The sequence below is a fragment of the Gopherus flavomarginatus genome, chromosome 8, assembly GCF_025201925.1.
Source record: "Gopherus flavomarginatus isolate rGopFla2 chromosome 8, rGopFla2.mat.asm, whole genome shotgun sequence".
NCBI classification, from domain to species: domain Eukaryota; kingdom Metazoa; phylum Chordata; order Testudines; family Testudinidae; genus Gopherus; species Gopherus flavomarginatus.
The window spans coordinates 39,380,401-39,396,023 of NC_066624.1; the positions used below are offsets into that span (position 1 = coordinate 39,380,401).

Below are 15,623 nucleotides of genomic sequence, written 5' to 3' on the forward strand. Positions count from 1 at the left end.
GGCAGCTGGCTCTGCTGGAGGAAGAGGAGCCTAGGTGAGGGTTGGTGTCTGAGCCCAGGCCCCACTAAGCTGCCGCAATCCACGGCCGGTTGGTGCAGAGACTTGGCCGGGGTCGCTTGCCGGTCGTGAGCGGCAGCATATGGGCCTGGCATATGGGCACTCCCCAGCCTCTAGCGCGAGCAGGCAGAGGCCCTTCACTTCAGATCAGAGCTTCACTATTAACAAACACCATCTATCTTGGCTTGGTCACTAGGCAACGAACGTGCAGCTTGGCAATGCTGCTTTTATTTATTTAGAGCCTGTTTGATGCCCTGACTGTTGATCAGCAGCATATCCTCTGTTGCCATGACGACATACTGATAACCTTGCCCCTGGGATGGGGGACGGAGGGCCATCGCCCCCCACCCTCCAGCACACCCACACCTTAAAGCACAGAGAGTGATGGCATTACCTATAGGAGGAAAGCGGCTGCCCTGGAATAATCCCTGTGCCCCCGCTCAGCCTGCTGGCCTCGGATGGGTCTCCAAGTGGAGATCTCTGGGGACCACACACACCGTCCTTTCTCTGCTCGGTTTATTGATACCTCCCACTGGCAGGCATTCTAGGCTCTAGAGGAGGATTTACCAGCTCTTCTGTTTCCACACACTGAGTCTGGGGTCAGGATGGGCAGCATGACTGAGCTAGCAGCTGGCGGCACTGTGTCTCAGGGCCTCCTCCATCTCGGGCCTGATCCGGTCCCAGCCACGGCAATGAAAATCTCTCCTTGGCTTGAATGGGAGCAGGACTAGGCCCTACGAGGCTCATACTGGGGGCAGCAGGATGCTTCGGGGATATTTTACAGGTGTCTCGGGGCTGTGGGTTTCCAGAGCTGCTCCCAGGTAACAGAACCCTCCAGCCAGGCTTGTGACCATGGGCCATAGGCGGAAAGAATAAGGTGCCATCAGGCCCTTGGCAGGCCACTGTCTCCCCCAGCTCGATGCTATTACTGGGATGCATGCCCCCCTGCAAGGAGGCACTGCCTGCTCCCAGCCCCTGTGATGTCATTCTAAACTGGCTGGGAATTTGTGACCGTATCTGCCCAAGCCGAGTGGCCATTCCCAGCCGGGCTGTAGCTGGGCAGCAGGATTGCAAGTTTTAAGTCTTGTAAGGCTTGCTTCCCGGATGCCCCAAGGCTAGGTGCATGTCGCAGGGCTGTCCCTTGGGCTCCCTGGAGCAGAAGCACTGGGACACGACTGAGAGAGCCTGGTTAAACTCCCGGCACAGGCGTCTCCAACTGCTCAGGGCTCTGGGGGTGGTGGGGTGCAGAGTATGGGCCTGGGAGGGCCAGCCGGGGAGATCCCCACCAGCCAGTCCCCATGGTAACACTGAGGATGTGGTGCATGCTGGAGGGTGTGGGGGGACTCACCATCCTCTGGCGCCGCTGCCTCCTGCGCAGGCGCATGAACTCCTTGTGCTGGCGGGAGACGAAGTTGACGGCCGCGTATTCCAGCAGGGCGGCGAAGACGAAGAGCAGGCACACGGCCATCCAGATGTCAATGGCCTTCACATAGGAGACCTGCAAACCGGCATGGAGGGAGGTCTGGTCAGAAAGCGCAGGGCCTGGGCTGCTCCGGCCTGTGGGGACATGGCCATCCTCTGGCCCCAGGCCTCCCACACCCCTCTGCTAGACAAAGCCTCTCACCATCTCCTCGGGCCTGCCCAGCCCCTTTCACTTCTCCCTCTCTCCTCCCTTTTTCAGCCATACTTCCCCTCCCCCATCCTCGCTCTCCCTCTCCCTCTTTTCATCTCCGACCCCAGAACTGATTGTGCTAAAGCAGTGAGGTGCCCACCCTCTCCTGGAGCCCCTACGATGGAGCAGGCCCCATGTGGGGCCGGCAGGGGCCATGAAAAGAGGGGAAGAAGAAAATCAATTATGCAGCATTTGACACATTTTCCACCCATGTGCCTCCTCCCAGCTCCTGCTTTTATTAACCCAAAGCAGCTTTCGTCTCCTATCATCGCTGTCGCTGCTTCACGGGTCCGCTTGGCAGAACAGCCGTGGGCCTCTGCCGGCTTGGTGCTCCTTCTGAGTGCTGCAAGAGAGGAGGAGGATCTTGCTCCCCATCAGCCCTGACTCACCCAAGGGCAGGCCTTCCCAGGCTGGCTTCATGGCCCTTCCTGAATGGGAACCCCTTAGCCAACGCCACAATAGACAATGCCAGTCCCAGACACTGCTCATGCCTGGGAGCGTGAGGGGGGCTCAGTGGCCTGAGTCAGTCTTTTCTTAAGAATGAAGAACGGATTCGAGAGCTGATTAAAGTCAGGGGCTTGTCCCATCGTCGCCTGTACATCGGGCTGGCAGGAGCTGAGCTAACTTTGCCAAGGCACCTTTGTCCTGGTCTGGAAATCCATTTCTCTTCTAGTCTTGCCCCACTCCTCACACAGCTCTGCCGATGCCCCTCACTCCTGACCTACAGCCCCCTGCTATTCTAGCCTTGAATCTCCCTTGCCAGTCATGCAGTTTTATGATGTGTCAATGGGCAGCAGGACAAGACATCCCAACTCACTTTACTTGTGATATAAACAAAAACCTCCAGCTTGTGGTGCTGAAAAGTTGGTGTTCTGATGCAACGCACCACTCATTCACTCTCGTGGGCAGGGACTGGCTCTTACTATGTGTCTGTACAGTACCTGCTATTATGGGGCCCTGCTCTGAGTCGGGGCTTCTACTGTCATGTGAATACTGAATAACTCATAACTAGCTCTTGCCCCTGTTTGAGCTGAAAGAAGAACCTTTAGTACAATCCCCTTCCCCCTGCTAAAAACTAGAAAACCTCATTTAAATTCCCCACAAAATCTGGACTCTGTCAGCTTTGGAAGAACATGCAGCCAGGTTTTCAACTGAGCTTAGCACCAAATGTGCATCCAGCATGCTGAGATCTTTGGCCCACAGTTAAGCAAAGACTTTTCCTTCCCTGACCCCTTAATAGAACAAGTGGGAGTGCTTGTAACTCCTCTGGAGCTGACTCTGCTTATGCTGACTGTCCTCTCTGTGCATTTCCCTCTGCTTGGACACTGGAGCTCAAGGACATCTGATTCAGTTGTTTAGAACTGGTTTCACTCCGAGTGAGTCAATAGCAGGGTTGCAAATGCTGCCAGGGGATGTTTGTTTGCTTTAAAAGGTGTTCTGCTGGAGTCAGAACAGAAAGGCACAGGAATGTTCCCTCTCAGCTTAGCTTTTCAGGGCCAGGTTTACCCTGTCAGCATCCAAGACTGTGTCTCTGTCCCTTACTCCCCCTCCCAGACTCCAGGTGCAACAACTGTGCTTCCTCTAGCTCCTGCGGTTACAGGGACATCACCAATATCTAGGGCAGGACTCTTGGAACATGTGCTTACTGGCTAATGGCATCATTTGTTTGCACTCTGTGCATGGGGTTAGCTGGAAAAAACCTAGCATCATCCTCAAGATGTGCAGGAAGCAGGACAAAACATTTTGCTTCTGAATTAGGAAACTATAAATAGTCCTGGTGAGCAGATGGGCTGAGCATGTTGACAGGAGCCGGCCTGGCCGAAAGGGATCTTTTCTGGCAGCAGAAAGGTAAAATTTGAAACACCTCCTTCAACTACATCAGACAGTGCAAATCGCGTGTGAACTGGGGACTCAGAGAACAGACTGGTGTGAGGCACGGTGCATGCTGAGGAGAAGCACGCTTTTCCTGTGCTCAGCTCTGACAGAGTACCTCAACCCTCAGCTGCAGAGCCCCCTGCTAGTCCAGCCCTGGGCTCCCCACACCCACTTTGCCAATGCCCCTCTTTCCTGACATGCAGCCCCTTGCGAGTCCAGGTCTGGGCTCCCCCACTGCTCTGCCAATGCTCCTCAGGCCTGACCTGCAGCCCCCAGCTATTCCAGGCTTGAGCTTCTCAGTTCCATTTTCGAATGCAGTGATTGTAATTACAGTGTAGTTCTGCTTTTGCATCCTTGCAATTGCTACTAAATTCACATTGTTGGGAGGTTAACAACGTGACTGAGAGTGATCCTGGCGTGAGGACAATTTGCTGCATCACAGGAGAGGAAGCAGAGCTCCAGTGAGGCCCAAAGGTGGTAAGGTGAGACTTTTCTCCACAGTGCATGCTCCTGTAGGTTCAGCAGGTCCGGAGCACACTGAGAACAGGGGCAAGCTCCTCAGCTGCTGTAAATCAGCGTTGCTCCATTGACTTCAGTGGAGCTACATCACTTTACTGCAGCTGAGGATTTGGCCCTTGGTTACTGGTACCTGCACTGGGTTCTACCCCACACAGGATTTGAGACCTCTTGTGTCTGTGATCTGACATACAGTTACCATCCATTAGGGGGAGTGGGGAGAGTACTGGGGTACATGGCTTGTGCCCAGGAAGTTGGGATAGCAGCAAACAGCTTGCCCTGGGCCTGCTTTGCTCCAGATCTCCCTGCATGACAGCTGGCTGAAGCTGGAGGAGTGGGAGGAGCAGTGGTGTTGGAGCACAGAATAGATGATATGATGGCAGAAGCAATGCTGATGTGATCCGTAACCCCCTTCCACTGACCTTTGGCAGAGAGGCCCGGGAGCCCGCACTCTGGGTGGTCATGGTCAGCACTGTGGTGATCCCCAGCCCTACCCGGGCGGGTGCAGCATCCATATTGATCCAAAAGGAGACCCAGGAGAGGATGACAATCAGCAGGCTGGGAATGTACATCTGGATCAGGTAATAGCCCATTTGTCTCTCTAGGTGGAACTTCACCTCGATGCAGGTGAACTTTCCTGCAAGGAGAGAGAAAAGGACAGGTCAGCGCCATGGATGGTCACTAGGTCTGGGCAGCCATAAGAGAAGTTGTGGTGACTTGGTCAGAACTCCCTAGCTCATGGCACATGGGCTGGCATTCTGGGGAGACACAAAACCAAAGCATTGGCCAAGTGTGACCACTGTTGGCCCGCTGGCACTCTTTGTAAGAGTTGGGGCATTAGCCCTGCTGGCCTGGCAAGTGATAACTCAGGAAGATATGCTCCCAGCTTCTCCTGCTGTTTCAATCGGAGACAATCTCCAGCCACACTTCCAGGCCTAAACTGTTGTTCCTGGGGTGGAATCAGGATCACCCTCCCTGCTCTGATCACTTGCAGAAACCCCAGGGTGGAGTTATGTGCGGGGCAGTCTACAGGGGTTGTTTACCTGTGCTGTGATGCTATCAGGGCAGACTTCTACTGGGGTGTGTGTGTGTGTGTGTGTGTGTGTGTGTGTGTGTGGGCGCGCTTACCTGTGTTGTAATACTTTGTACAATATCCCAAATCCTTTTCATCCCTCAGAATAAACTGTGGGAGCGTCAAACCCTCTGCCACTTGGACAGCTTCTTGCTCCGCCAGCCACTCAAAGATCAGGTCATTCATGGTGTAGCCAACTGGCAAACCGAGAGAGCACAAGAGAGAGTGAGGGCAGATGGAGTAAGGGAACGAGGGGAGAGAGAATGAAAATGGGAGACGATTCTCAGGACCCTCAGGCCAACTCTAGAAACAGGATGATGGAGAAGCAGACTTGAGGCTGCTCCGTGTGCTGGCACAGGGCATTCCCACTGAGGTTAGCCCATTATCCCGCAGTAGCTGTGAAGGGCTGTGGTGCAGTGGAGAACTTCCCAAGTTGGAATTCTGCCCTGTCCTGTGAGACCCTTGTTTTGGAGGTGAGACCTGCCCTGCACAGCTGGACATGTTGAAATGCTGCCTTCAATGCGCACTGCGAGTCCATGCATTCACGCCTTGGGACTAGAGCGGGGTAAGGACTCGGAAGTGCTCCTGTTTGGAAGAGAATAGCCACAAATGTGTAGATATGCATGCCATGTAATAGACATACATGCATGTGCAACGTACCACAGACAAGCATGCACTAAGAAACTCACACATGCAATAACAGACCCAAATGCATGCTCATTGTGCCATAGAGATGCACGACTCCACAGAAATTCATACTCATGCAAACATACTGACGAGCACGTGTGGGATATACAGGCTATTCGCACAGTGAGAGCACTCACAAGATGGGCCCAGCACTCTTCCCCCCACCCCCCGTCACACACACACTCTGACACTTGTAATCATTCCCCCCAAGCATAGCATCAGAAATACTTTCTCTCTTTCTCTCCTGGAAGTAGAGTATGGATGAGTTTTTCTAGCAGCCATGATCCTCTCACCAGGATCTCATATAAGTATTAAGTCTATTTTCTCCCCACTTGCCCTTCCCCTCCTGCAGTGTAGGACACCCAAACCCAAAGTGAGGGCCACTCACCCCAAAATGAAGGGAAGGCTCAGGGTCAGAATTCCCCCCCCCCACAGTGTCTCTCAGCTGCTCACTAATCATGCCCCTTTCCCTCCTGTGCCCACAACCCCCCTCAACTGTGTCTCCATAGCCTTTCTTGGCTCATCTTTCTATTGCTGCCACCATTTGCCCCTCCTTTCCACCTTTTCCTCTCCTGCTTCCCCCTCACCTCCATTCATCCCTTTCCCCATCTCCCTCCATTGCACCCCTCGCCTTTCTCCTCTCCCGGTTACCCAGCAGCCCCCTCAATCACAAGCAGTAGCAGGGGCTGCAGGTGTGTTGGGCCGAGGGGGTCCAGGCTGCAGGAGAAGTGAGGTTACATGCAGGGCCGGTGCAACCATTTAGGCGACCTGGGTGGTCGCCTAGGGTGCTAGGATTTGGGGGGCGCCATTTTCTTCGGCAGCAACTACGGCAGTTGGATCTTCGGCCGCCCCGGTCACCGCCAGTACTTAGGCGGAGGGAGCTGGGGCAGGGGAGCGCGTGGAGGGCCACCTGCAGCAAGTAAGGGGGGAGTGGCACACAGGGGAACTCCCCACCCCTGCCCCGCCTCCTCCCCGAGCACACCGTGGCTGCTTCACTTCTCCTGCCTCCCTGGCTTGCAGTGCTTGTGCTCGTGCATGGAGCAGGGGTGAGCTGGAGTGGGGAGGGGTGCCTCAGGGCGAAGGGTGGGGAGTGGGGAGCTGCCGGGGGGGTCGCCTCAGGGCAGGGGCATGGGGGGAGGTTCAAGGTAGAAGTTTTGCCTAGGGCACCGCGCCAAACATCCTTGCACCGGCCCTAGTTACATGCAGCCAGCTCTGGAGGGGGCCAGCATGGGAGGCATGTACAATGACAGCTGCTGGACACAGCCTGCTGATCGTCCTTCCCCTAGTGCTACAGCAGGCAGCCACCACAGGAGCAACCTGGAGAGATGATGGGACACGGCCCTCAATCCTGCCTCACATCCTTATTCCTGCCCTTTATTCCCAGGGCATACTCACAGCTCTCCAGCTGCATGGTGCACGTCTGGATGTCCATGGGGAAGTTCTTGAGATCCATGGGGCAGGAGAGGATCAGTGTCAGCCTGGGAGGAGCAGAAAGAATGGAGCAGGTTTGCCTGAGCCTGCTGCGTTTGGATAGCCCTTCCCGCCCTTTCTCCTCCAAAGCAGCCCTGGGACTTTGCGGGGGTCGGAGAGCTGTGCTGCTGGACCATGGTTAACAGCAGTCGTGGAAACTCTCGTTAGTTCTGTGTGTAATGGCTCCCACACCGGGGGGGCTTGAGCCAGGAAACTTCAGCACTGCAAGCATGGGCCTGTATCACTCCAGCTAAAGGAATAACTCCCTGAGCTGGTAATAGTAATAGGCTATTCACCGCTGGGAGGGACATGTGCGAATCAGTGGAGTATATATGCCATGCGTGATGGGGTAGTGACCTCACACGGGTGATGAAAGGGTTAATGTAGGCCTGAGCGGCATCTGGAGGATGCACCTGGTGTAATTAAAGATGAGGCCTAGTTGGGGAAGTGCTGGGTGGGACTATAAAGAGAAGTCTGGCTCAGAAAGGGCTGTAGGTAAAGAGCTTTGCAGTTACTCTCTGGCAGATGCAGGATTGGAGCAAGTTCCTGCAGCTGACCCTGACACAAGGACAGGAACTGAACCCCTGGGGAGAAGCCCTGGAAGGTGCTGCTTGTTACCAAGAGCCAAGGAAGGGGCTGGGTAAAGACCTGAAGAAAGGCTAATTGAAGGAGTCCAGGGAGGCAGCTGCAAGGCATCTGACAGAGCAGACCTCGGCTGCTCGTCCATGGGTCCCTGGACTGTAACCCAGTGCAGAGGATGAGCCTGGGTTCCCTACCAGCCACAGATTGTAAGAGAATAAGGATGATCTGAAGTCCTGAGAGAAGTATATAAGAACCACAAGGGTGAGAGCTGGGAGCCTGATGCAAAGATACTGGATTATCTGTGAGACTTTGTCATCTTGGAAGGGGTAGAACTGAAATGTGACTATCCTGGAGGGCCAAGTTGTAAGATGAGGCACCACCACAGGACCAGAGTGACCAGTGGCAGCTAACGTCAGCAGGGGGTGCTGGAAAGGAAAAGGATGCTACACCATATCCAGCCAGGCCTCCGGTGAGTGCTCCCTTCTACACAAGTCAGAGGATCAAGAGTTGAGGGAAATGTGATCCTGATGAAATCACTATAAGGGGAATGCACACCTGGTTGAAAAAACATACTTGCAATAGTTATCAATGGCTTGCTGTCAAATTGGGAGGGTATATCTAGCGGGGTAGGTTCCCCAGAGGTACATCCTGGGTCTAGTACTGTTCAGTATTTTCATTAAGGACTTGGATGATGGAGTGGAGAGTACACTTATAAAATCTATGGATGACACCAAACTGGGAGGGGTAGCAAGACCTTTGGAGGACAGGGTTAGAATTCAAAATTACCTTGATAAATGGGAGAGATGGTCTGAAATCTACAAGAGGAAATTCAGTAAAGACAAGTGCAAAGTACTTAAGAAAGAAAAATCAAATGTACACACAGCTACAAAATGGTGATTAACTGGCTAGGTGGTACTATTGCAAAAAAGGATCTGGGGTTTATAGTGCATCACAAATTGTTAACTCATATTCAATGTGATGCTGGCAGGAAAAAGGCAAATACCATCGTTCTGGGTGTATTCACAAGAATAATTATTCTGCTCTGCTCAGCACTGGTGGGGCCTCAGCTGGAGTATTGTGTCCAGTTTCGGACACCTCACTTTAGGAACAATGTGGACAAACTGCAGGGAGTCCAGTAAGAGCAACAAAAGTAACAAAAGGTTTAGAAAATATGACCTATGAGGAGAAATTGAAAGAACTGCACGTTCTTAGGTTACAGGAAAGAAGGTCTGATGAGTGTTCAGATATGTTAAGTGCTGTTATGAAGAGGACAGCGATCAATTGTTCTTCATGTCCACTCAAGGTAGAACAAGAAAAATCATCTGAGTTTGCAGCAAGGGGGATTTAGGTTGACACTTGAGGAAAACCTTTCTAACTCTAAGGGTAGCTAAGCACTGGAACATGTTACCTAGGGTGGTTGTGGAATCCTCATCAGTGGAGGTTTTGCAGACCAAGTTAGAGGACAAACACCTGTCTGGGATGGTCTAGGTATATTTGGACCTGCCTCAATACAAAGGATGGCCTAGATGAGATCCCTTCTATCCCCATGTGTCCATGATCCTAAGACTCATTCTTGATCCCTTTTTCCCTGGGATGACCCTGCCTTGTTTCCCCCCTAGGTAGGCGGAACCGCCTCTCCTGCTTTCCCTTCACACACCCCCAAGGGAGCTCTCTCTGTTTCTTCCTGCCCCGTGGGTACCTGATGCTGTACAGCACGTTGCCGTTCTTGAAGATGCGCAGCAGCTTGTTGTCGGTGGTGACCTCGTGGAAGTTGGCCCCCTTCTCGTTGGCAAAGAACAAATCTGGCTTCCAGATGGAGTCCAGCATGGAGGGGTCCAGGTCCAGGGAGTCGTCTGGGTATTCCCTGTACGCCAGGCGGGGGTCGTTCCACTGCTGGCGCAAGAAGACGTTCACCCGGTAATCCTAAGGGGAGAGGACCAACTATCACAACCAGCTGGGGAGGAAGAATATTCCCTACTATCAAACACTCATCATGCCTCAAGGGACTTGGCTCTAGTGTGATGAATGGGGCTGGAGAAAGAGGGCCAGGTTCCTGGGGAAGAGCAGTCAATTGGAGCTGCTGCAGGAAGCAGGCAAAGCTCTCCTTCCTCCCCGCAGGGCGGAGAGACGTTCTTGAGAAGGGCTGGGTGAGAGGGAGCAGCCCGTGACAGGTACTATGGCACTCTGGAATAGTCAGATTTTTAACAACCTTACTGAAATATCTAGAACATTTATAGTGACTGTTCCTGGCTTCATGGATGTGTCCTACAGGAGCTAACGTCAATCAAGGTGACTAATGCAAATCCCCAGTTACTGAAGATAATGCAGGTAACAAATCCTCTTGTATCTGAGAAAAGAAGACCGAGTGACCTGGCTCAAAGTTCCTGGCAAACAAAGTACTTGGAACTAGACAGGGACAGCCCTGATTGCAGAAGGGGGTCGGTGTCTCATGTTGAGACCAGGAGTTTGTGACCAGAGACAGGCCTTGTGAGAGGATTTGGGGTTGTTTCAAACCTGCCAGGGTCTTCCTATGGAAGATGGGTAAGCCAGGCCTGCATATAAACTGTCTAAAGTTTTAAAGATACGTTTCTCTGAAATGCCTTTTTCCTCTGATAGTACTCGCTTTCACAGCTGTTGGCACTTACTATAAATTTACCACTGTCCTAGGCCCCCCCACCACTCCCCTGTCACCAGCAAAGAAGTCACGGTTCCTGTGCTAATTGTATCTCTCAAACTGTCCTCCCCATTTCTGTGAGGGCACTGTACTTAGGTTGCAGGCCTCTAGCCACAGGGTGGGATGATCCATTCCCTCCTGCCTGAGGCTTAGCCTAGGACTCCTATGATTTTTTTTTTTTTTTTTTTTTTTTGTAATTTAAGCAGCTCTGACTTCAGTTCAGCCCTGCAGCCCTCTTCTCTCAGGGTCACATGCCAGAGTTCTCCCATGCCCATTCAGCTCTTCTAAAGCAAAGATCTGTTTGTTCTGACCAGCAGCACAGCTTTCTCTACCATCGCAGTGCCGCCTGCTGCACCTCACACTGCTCCGAGTTACATGTGGGTTGCTACTCGCTTAACTCTGCAACTGGAGGGTGGGGAGGGGGAGTTGGCAGCATTAACAGTTGCACACACTGAGGCAAAGAGAGAGAACTCAACGAAGAAAAAAACAAAAAACACATCATCAGCTCTGACACAAACATCTTGAGGGTTTTTAAGTCTCATGATTGGGTGGGGGGTCTGACTCACGGTTGTAGGACCTGGGGGGTTGCCCTGCTGCATATGGTTCATCTCCTGTGCTGGCAGAAGGTGTCCTAGGGTCCTCGATGTCCAGGAGTGACCATGGCCTGTCAGTTCAGTCTCATCTACAAGACTGACAGTGGGTCTGGCCAAAGGACAGGACTTCTGGACCCCGCTGCCTGGCATGTCTTAAGGAAACCGTGAGCCTCAGGGGCCCCACCTCAGCTGGGGAAGGCAGCTAGGGTACTTGGCTAGACATCGCTGCTCCTCACAGGGGAGCTGAATGTACTGTGCCAGGCAGCGCTATCCCACTCCATTGGGGATGAAACACTCCTACTGGAACCAGTTCAGAGAGGCCTTGCACATCCTTGGGGAGCAGCAAGACTTGCCTGCGGAAGGGAGAGAATACTAATCTCTTTCCTGCATCCCTCTCTGGCCCCCAGAAGGCTCCAGCTTCTCACGAGGTTCCTGCCATCCACCTCTCCCCACCACAATGCGGTTCCTAGTCCATTCTCACACCCTTCTCCCAAGGCCCCACACTGCTTAGCCCCTTGTCCCACAAGAGTCCCACCACTTCCCCATAAGTCTCCCAGTACCATGGGCAATGGGTCTCCATGATAGCTACAGGATTAACACTACAGCTGGGGTTGAACAAACCTTCAGGTGGGCTGGATCTGACCCCAGATCTCATGGTCACCCATTCCAAGATCCTGGTGCAGGCACAGCAAAGAAAGCCAAATTCCCAGCCCTTGATGGGAGGTGCCACACCCAGCTGACCCCTCCGCAGGCTTCTAGGGGAGTGGAAGGGGCTGGGAAGGAGAGTGGGACAGATGGCGAAGTCTTACCATGGTGGTTTCTGTGACAGAGCCGAAGCTGTTGATGAAGATGTTGCATGTCACATTGACAGGCCGGCCTGAGAAACAACCAGACAAAGTGTGAGCCCTCAGTGCAGCTGGTCTGAGGGGAATTGCTCCCCTCTGCACTCCAACAGTCACTCACCTCAATAAATACACAGACACTTGCCTGGATAGATATACAGTCATGCACACACAGAGAACCCCTGTACACCTGCGCACACACACGCACTCTAAGGGGTTGGGGGGAGTTTCCAGACCCCCCATGGGTTCATTTACACTTACAAACTCTGTATCTGTGGGTTTCTCCAGGGGATGGAGAAAAGGCCATGGGGGCAAAAATCTGGCTGGTTCTTCACCTTCTGAAAACTTGTAGACAAAAGCAAGGGCAGTAGGCTGGGAGTCCTGAGCCCACAGTTCTGGTTCCAACTCTGCCGCTGGGACCTTGGGCAAGTTGCTTCCCTCTCTAGGTATATGCTTCCCCTCCCTTCTTTGTCTGTCCTATTTGCTAGACTGTGAGCTCTGTGTGGCAGTGGCTGTCTCTCAGTGTGTGTGTGAACGTACAGCCCTGAGCACAATGGGGCTCCAGGCAATACTGTAATCATAACAACTGGTCTGGAATAGTGGGTGGCTGCAGGTCAGAATGGAGGGGCAATGGCAGAGCTGTAGCAGGTTCCCAGGCTGGAATAGCAAGGGAGGCAGGTCAAGGTTGAGGGGCATTGGCATGGGTCCTGCACTAAATCACTTGCTCACACTGTCCCTGGTTCTAGTCAGTGCTGTCTGAGAGACTCTGGGTTTCAGTCGCTGTGGGATTTTTAAGCCTTATTTGGGCCCCATATTTACCTTTGAAGTTAGGTCTAATCCGGGCGTCATACCCTGATGTTTTTCCCATGAGCTTGTCCAAGAAATCAGAGGGTGACATCGGCTGGCCAGAGCCTGTGGAAGTGGATTTAATCTCCTCTTTCCCGGAAACCAACCTGAAGGGGGAAAGGATGGAGGTTAGCAGGCTGGAATCCTTCCTCTTTGGCCAGAAATGCCTCAGCATCTGCCTCAGTGCTGTATGGAGGGCCGGGGAGAAGGAGTCTTCAAGGCACTGCTGTGGTGGAGCTCCTAGAGCCAGAGACCTGCCTGGCACAGACAGGGCTTTGGGTTGAAGAAGCTTGCTGTCATCCTGGCTGGTATTGCCAAGGCACTGCTTTGAGGAAGCTCACAACCTGCTAGCATGGTTATTTTCAATGTCAGGGTTGGGTGGGAGTATTGTAAATATCGAGGAATTGGACAAGCATCTGTTCCCCTTTGCAGTGTGTTCGAAATACTGTACGTGACCAGTGCTAAACAGTCACATGCAGCTGGGGAATTGCATTGCCGGTGGTAGGGAGGCGTTCGTTCTTTGCTGGAGCTGTTCTTTCTCCTCTTAGGCCTGGTCTACACTACGCAGTTAAACAGATTTTAACAGCATTAAATCGATTTAAAGCTGTACTCGTCCACACTACAATGCACTTTATATCGATTTAAAGGGCTCTTTAAATCGATTTCTGTACTCCTCCCCAACGAGAGGCGTAACGCTAAAATCGATATTAACATATCGGTTTAGGGTTAGTGAGGCCGCAAATCGACGTTATTGGCCTCCGGGCGGTATCCCACAGTGCATCACTGTGACCGCTCTGGACAGCAATCTGAACTCAGAGGCACTGGCCAGGTATACAGGAAAAGCCCCGCGAACTTTTGAATTGCATTTCCTGTTTGGCCAGCATGGACTCTCATCAGCACTGGTGACCACACAGAGCTCATCAGCACAGGTAACAATGCAGTTTCCTGAGAATAGAAAAAGAGCTCCAGCATGGACCGCACGGGAGGTACTGGATCTTATCGCTATATGGGGAGAGGATTCAGTGCTAACAGAACTCCATTCCAAAAGACGAAATGAAAAAAATTTGAAAAAATTTCCAAGGCTATGATGGGAAAAGGCCACACCAGGGACTCAGTGCAGTGCAGAGTGAAAGTTAAGGAGCTCAGACAAGCCTACCAGAAAACCAAAGCAGCAAATGGAAGGTCCGCGTCTGGGCCAAAAACATGCCGCTTCTATGCTGAGCTGCATGCAATTTTAGGGGGCTGCGCCACCACTACCCTGCCCTTGTCCGTGGATTCCGAGGTGGGGGTTATATTCTCAACCATGGCTGAGGATTCAGCGGAGGGGGAAGATGAGGAGGAGGATGAGGAAGAGGAGGACGACCTTGCAGAGAGCACACAGCACTCCGTTAGCCCCAACAGCCAGGAGATTTTTGTGACCCAGACGGAATTACCCTCCCAGCCCTCCCAAGCCACTAGCCCAGACAGTGATGCCATGGAAGCGACCTCTGGTGAGTGTACCTTTGTAAATACAAAACATGGTTTAAAAGCAAGCGTTTTTTAATGATTGATTTGCCATGAGGGCTTGGGATACATTCACAGCCAGTAAAGTTACTGGAAAAGTTTGATAACATGTCTGGGGATGGAGCGGAAATCCTCCAGGGACACCTCCATGAAGCACTCCTGGAGGTACTCCAAAAGACTTTGCAGAAGGTTTCTTGGCAAGGCAGCCTTGTTCCGTCCACCATGGTAGGACACTTTACCACGCCATGCATGTAGCAAGTAATCGGGTATCATTGCATGACAAAGCATAGCTGCGTATGGTCCCAGTGATTGCTGGCATTCAAGAAACATCCGTTCTTTATCTCGCTCTGTTATCCTCAGCAGAGTGATATCGTTCATGGTAACCTGGTTGAAATTAAGGAATTTAATTAAGGGGACAGAGATGGCCATTTTCCTACTGGGCTGTTGCTTAAAAGAAATCCTTCCTTGCACGTAGCAAAGCAGGGGGAGGGGAGGAAGGATAGCGCTGAGCTTTTTAGCGTTTGGCCAGCAGGAATCTTCCCAGCTAGCAGCCACACGGTGGGGGAGGGGGGAGGAAAGGGGGGTGATTAGCAGTGATCTTCCATGATACCAGCCATGCGGTGGGGGGAGGGGTAAAGCAATCCTAGAGAATTGGAGTAGGGAGGGGAGGGGTTGGCGTCTGCCGCTGCTTGTTAACAGGAAAGAAGCATTAGAGGGCACTGTGTATATGAAGGCTGGAGAAGCTGAAAAACAGTGGCTTACCATGGACGCATGCAAGCTGAATTGTGATGCCCGGACCTGCGTCTGTGAGATCTGTAACACCAGAGCCGCAGGCACTCAATATTAAAAGATGCAAAATGCGACCTTGTAGTGAAATCACATGTGCTATGTAAGGTGAATAGTGTTGTTCACTGTGAAAGAGTATAACCATTGTTCTGTAAAATGTATCTTTTTAAATACTTCTCTCCCTTTTTTCCCTCCCTCATGCAGCTGCACATTTTTCAATCCTCCCTACTCCATCCCGAAGGCTAGTTCAGATAAGGCAGAGGAAGAAGAGGACGCGAGATGAAATGTTCTCTGAAATCATGGAAGTAACCCGCAATGAAAGAGCTCATCTGAAGGAGTGGAAGGACGTGGTAGCAAAGTACAGGAAAGATGCCAGTGAACATGATGATAGGAGAGACGGTCGAGATGAGAGGTGTAGGCAGGAAGATCAGCGGTGGCGGGATGCAAC

At 52.4% G+C, this 15,623-nt stretch overlaps 1 protein-coding gene across 3 annotated transcripts in view; it reads right to left on the reverse strand.

Moving 5' to 3' along the window:
* The window catches only part of LOC127056786 (glycine receptor subunit alpha-4), a 42,585-nt gene that overhangs the window by 14,651 nt on the left and 12,311 nt on the right, over positions 1-15,623 (reverse strand). For all 3 annotated transcript variants that reach the window (XM_050965063.1, XM_050965064.1, XM_050965062.1), the window contains 7 exons: positions 12,860-12,993; positions 12,008-12,075; positions 9,631-9,854; positions 7,275-7,357; positions 5,249-5,389; positions 4,543-4,757; positions 1,406-1,555 (listed from right to left, as the gene is read on the reverse strand). In XM_050965063.1, the coding sequence (XP_050821020.1) occupies positions 1,406-1,555; positions 4,543-4,757; positions 5,249-5,389; positions 7,275-7,357; positions 9,631-9,854; positions 12,008-12,075; positions 12,860-12,993 (1,015 nt within the window). The remainder of the gene's footprint in view (positions 1-1,405; positions 1,556-4,542; positions 4,758-5,248; positions 5,390-7,274; positions 7,358-9,630; positions 9,855-12,007; positions 12,076-12,859; positions 12,994-15,623) is intronic.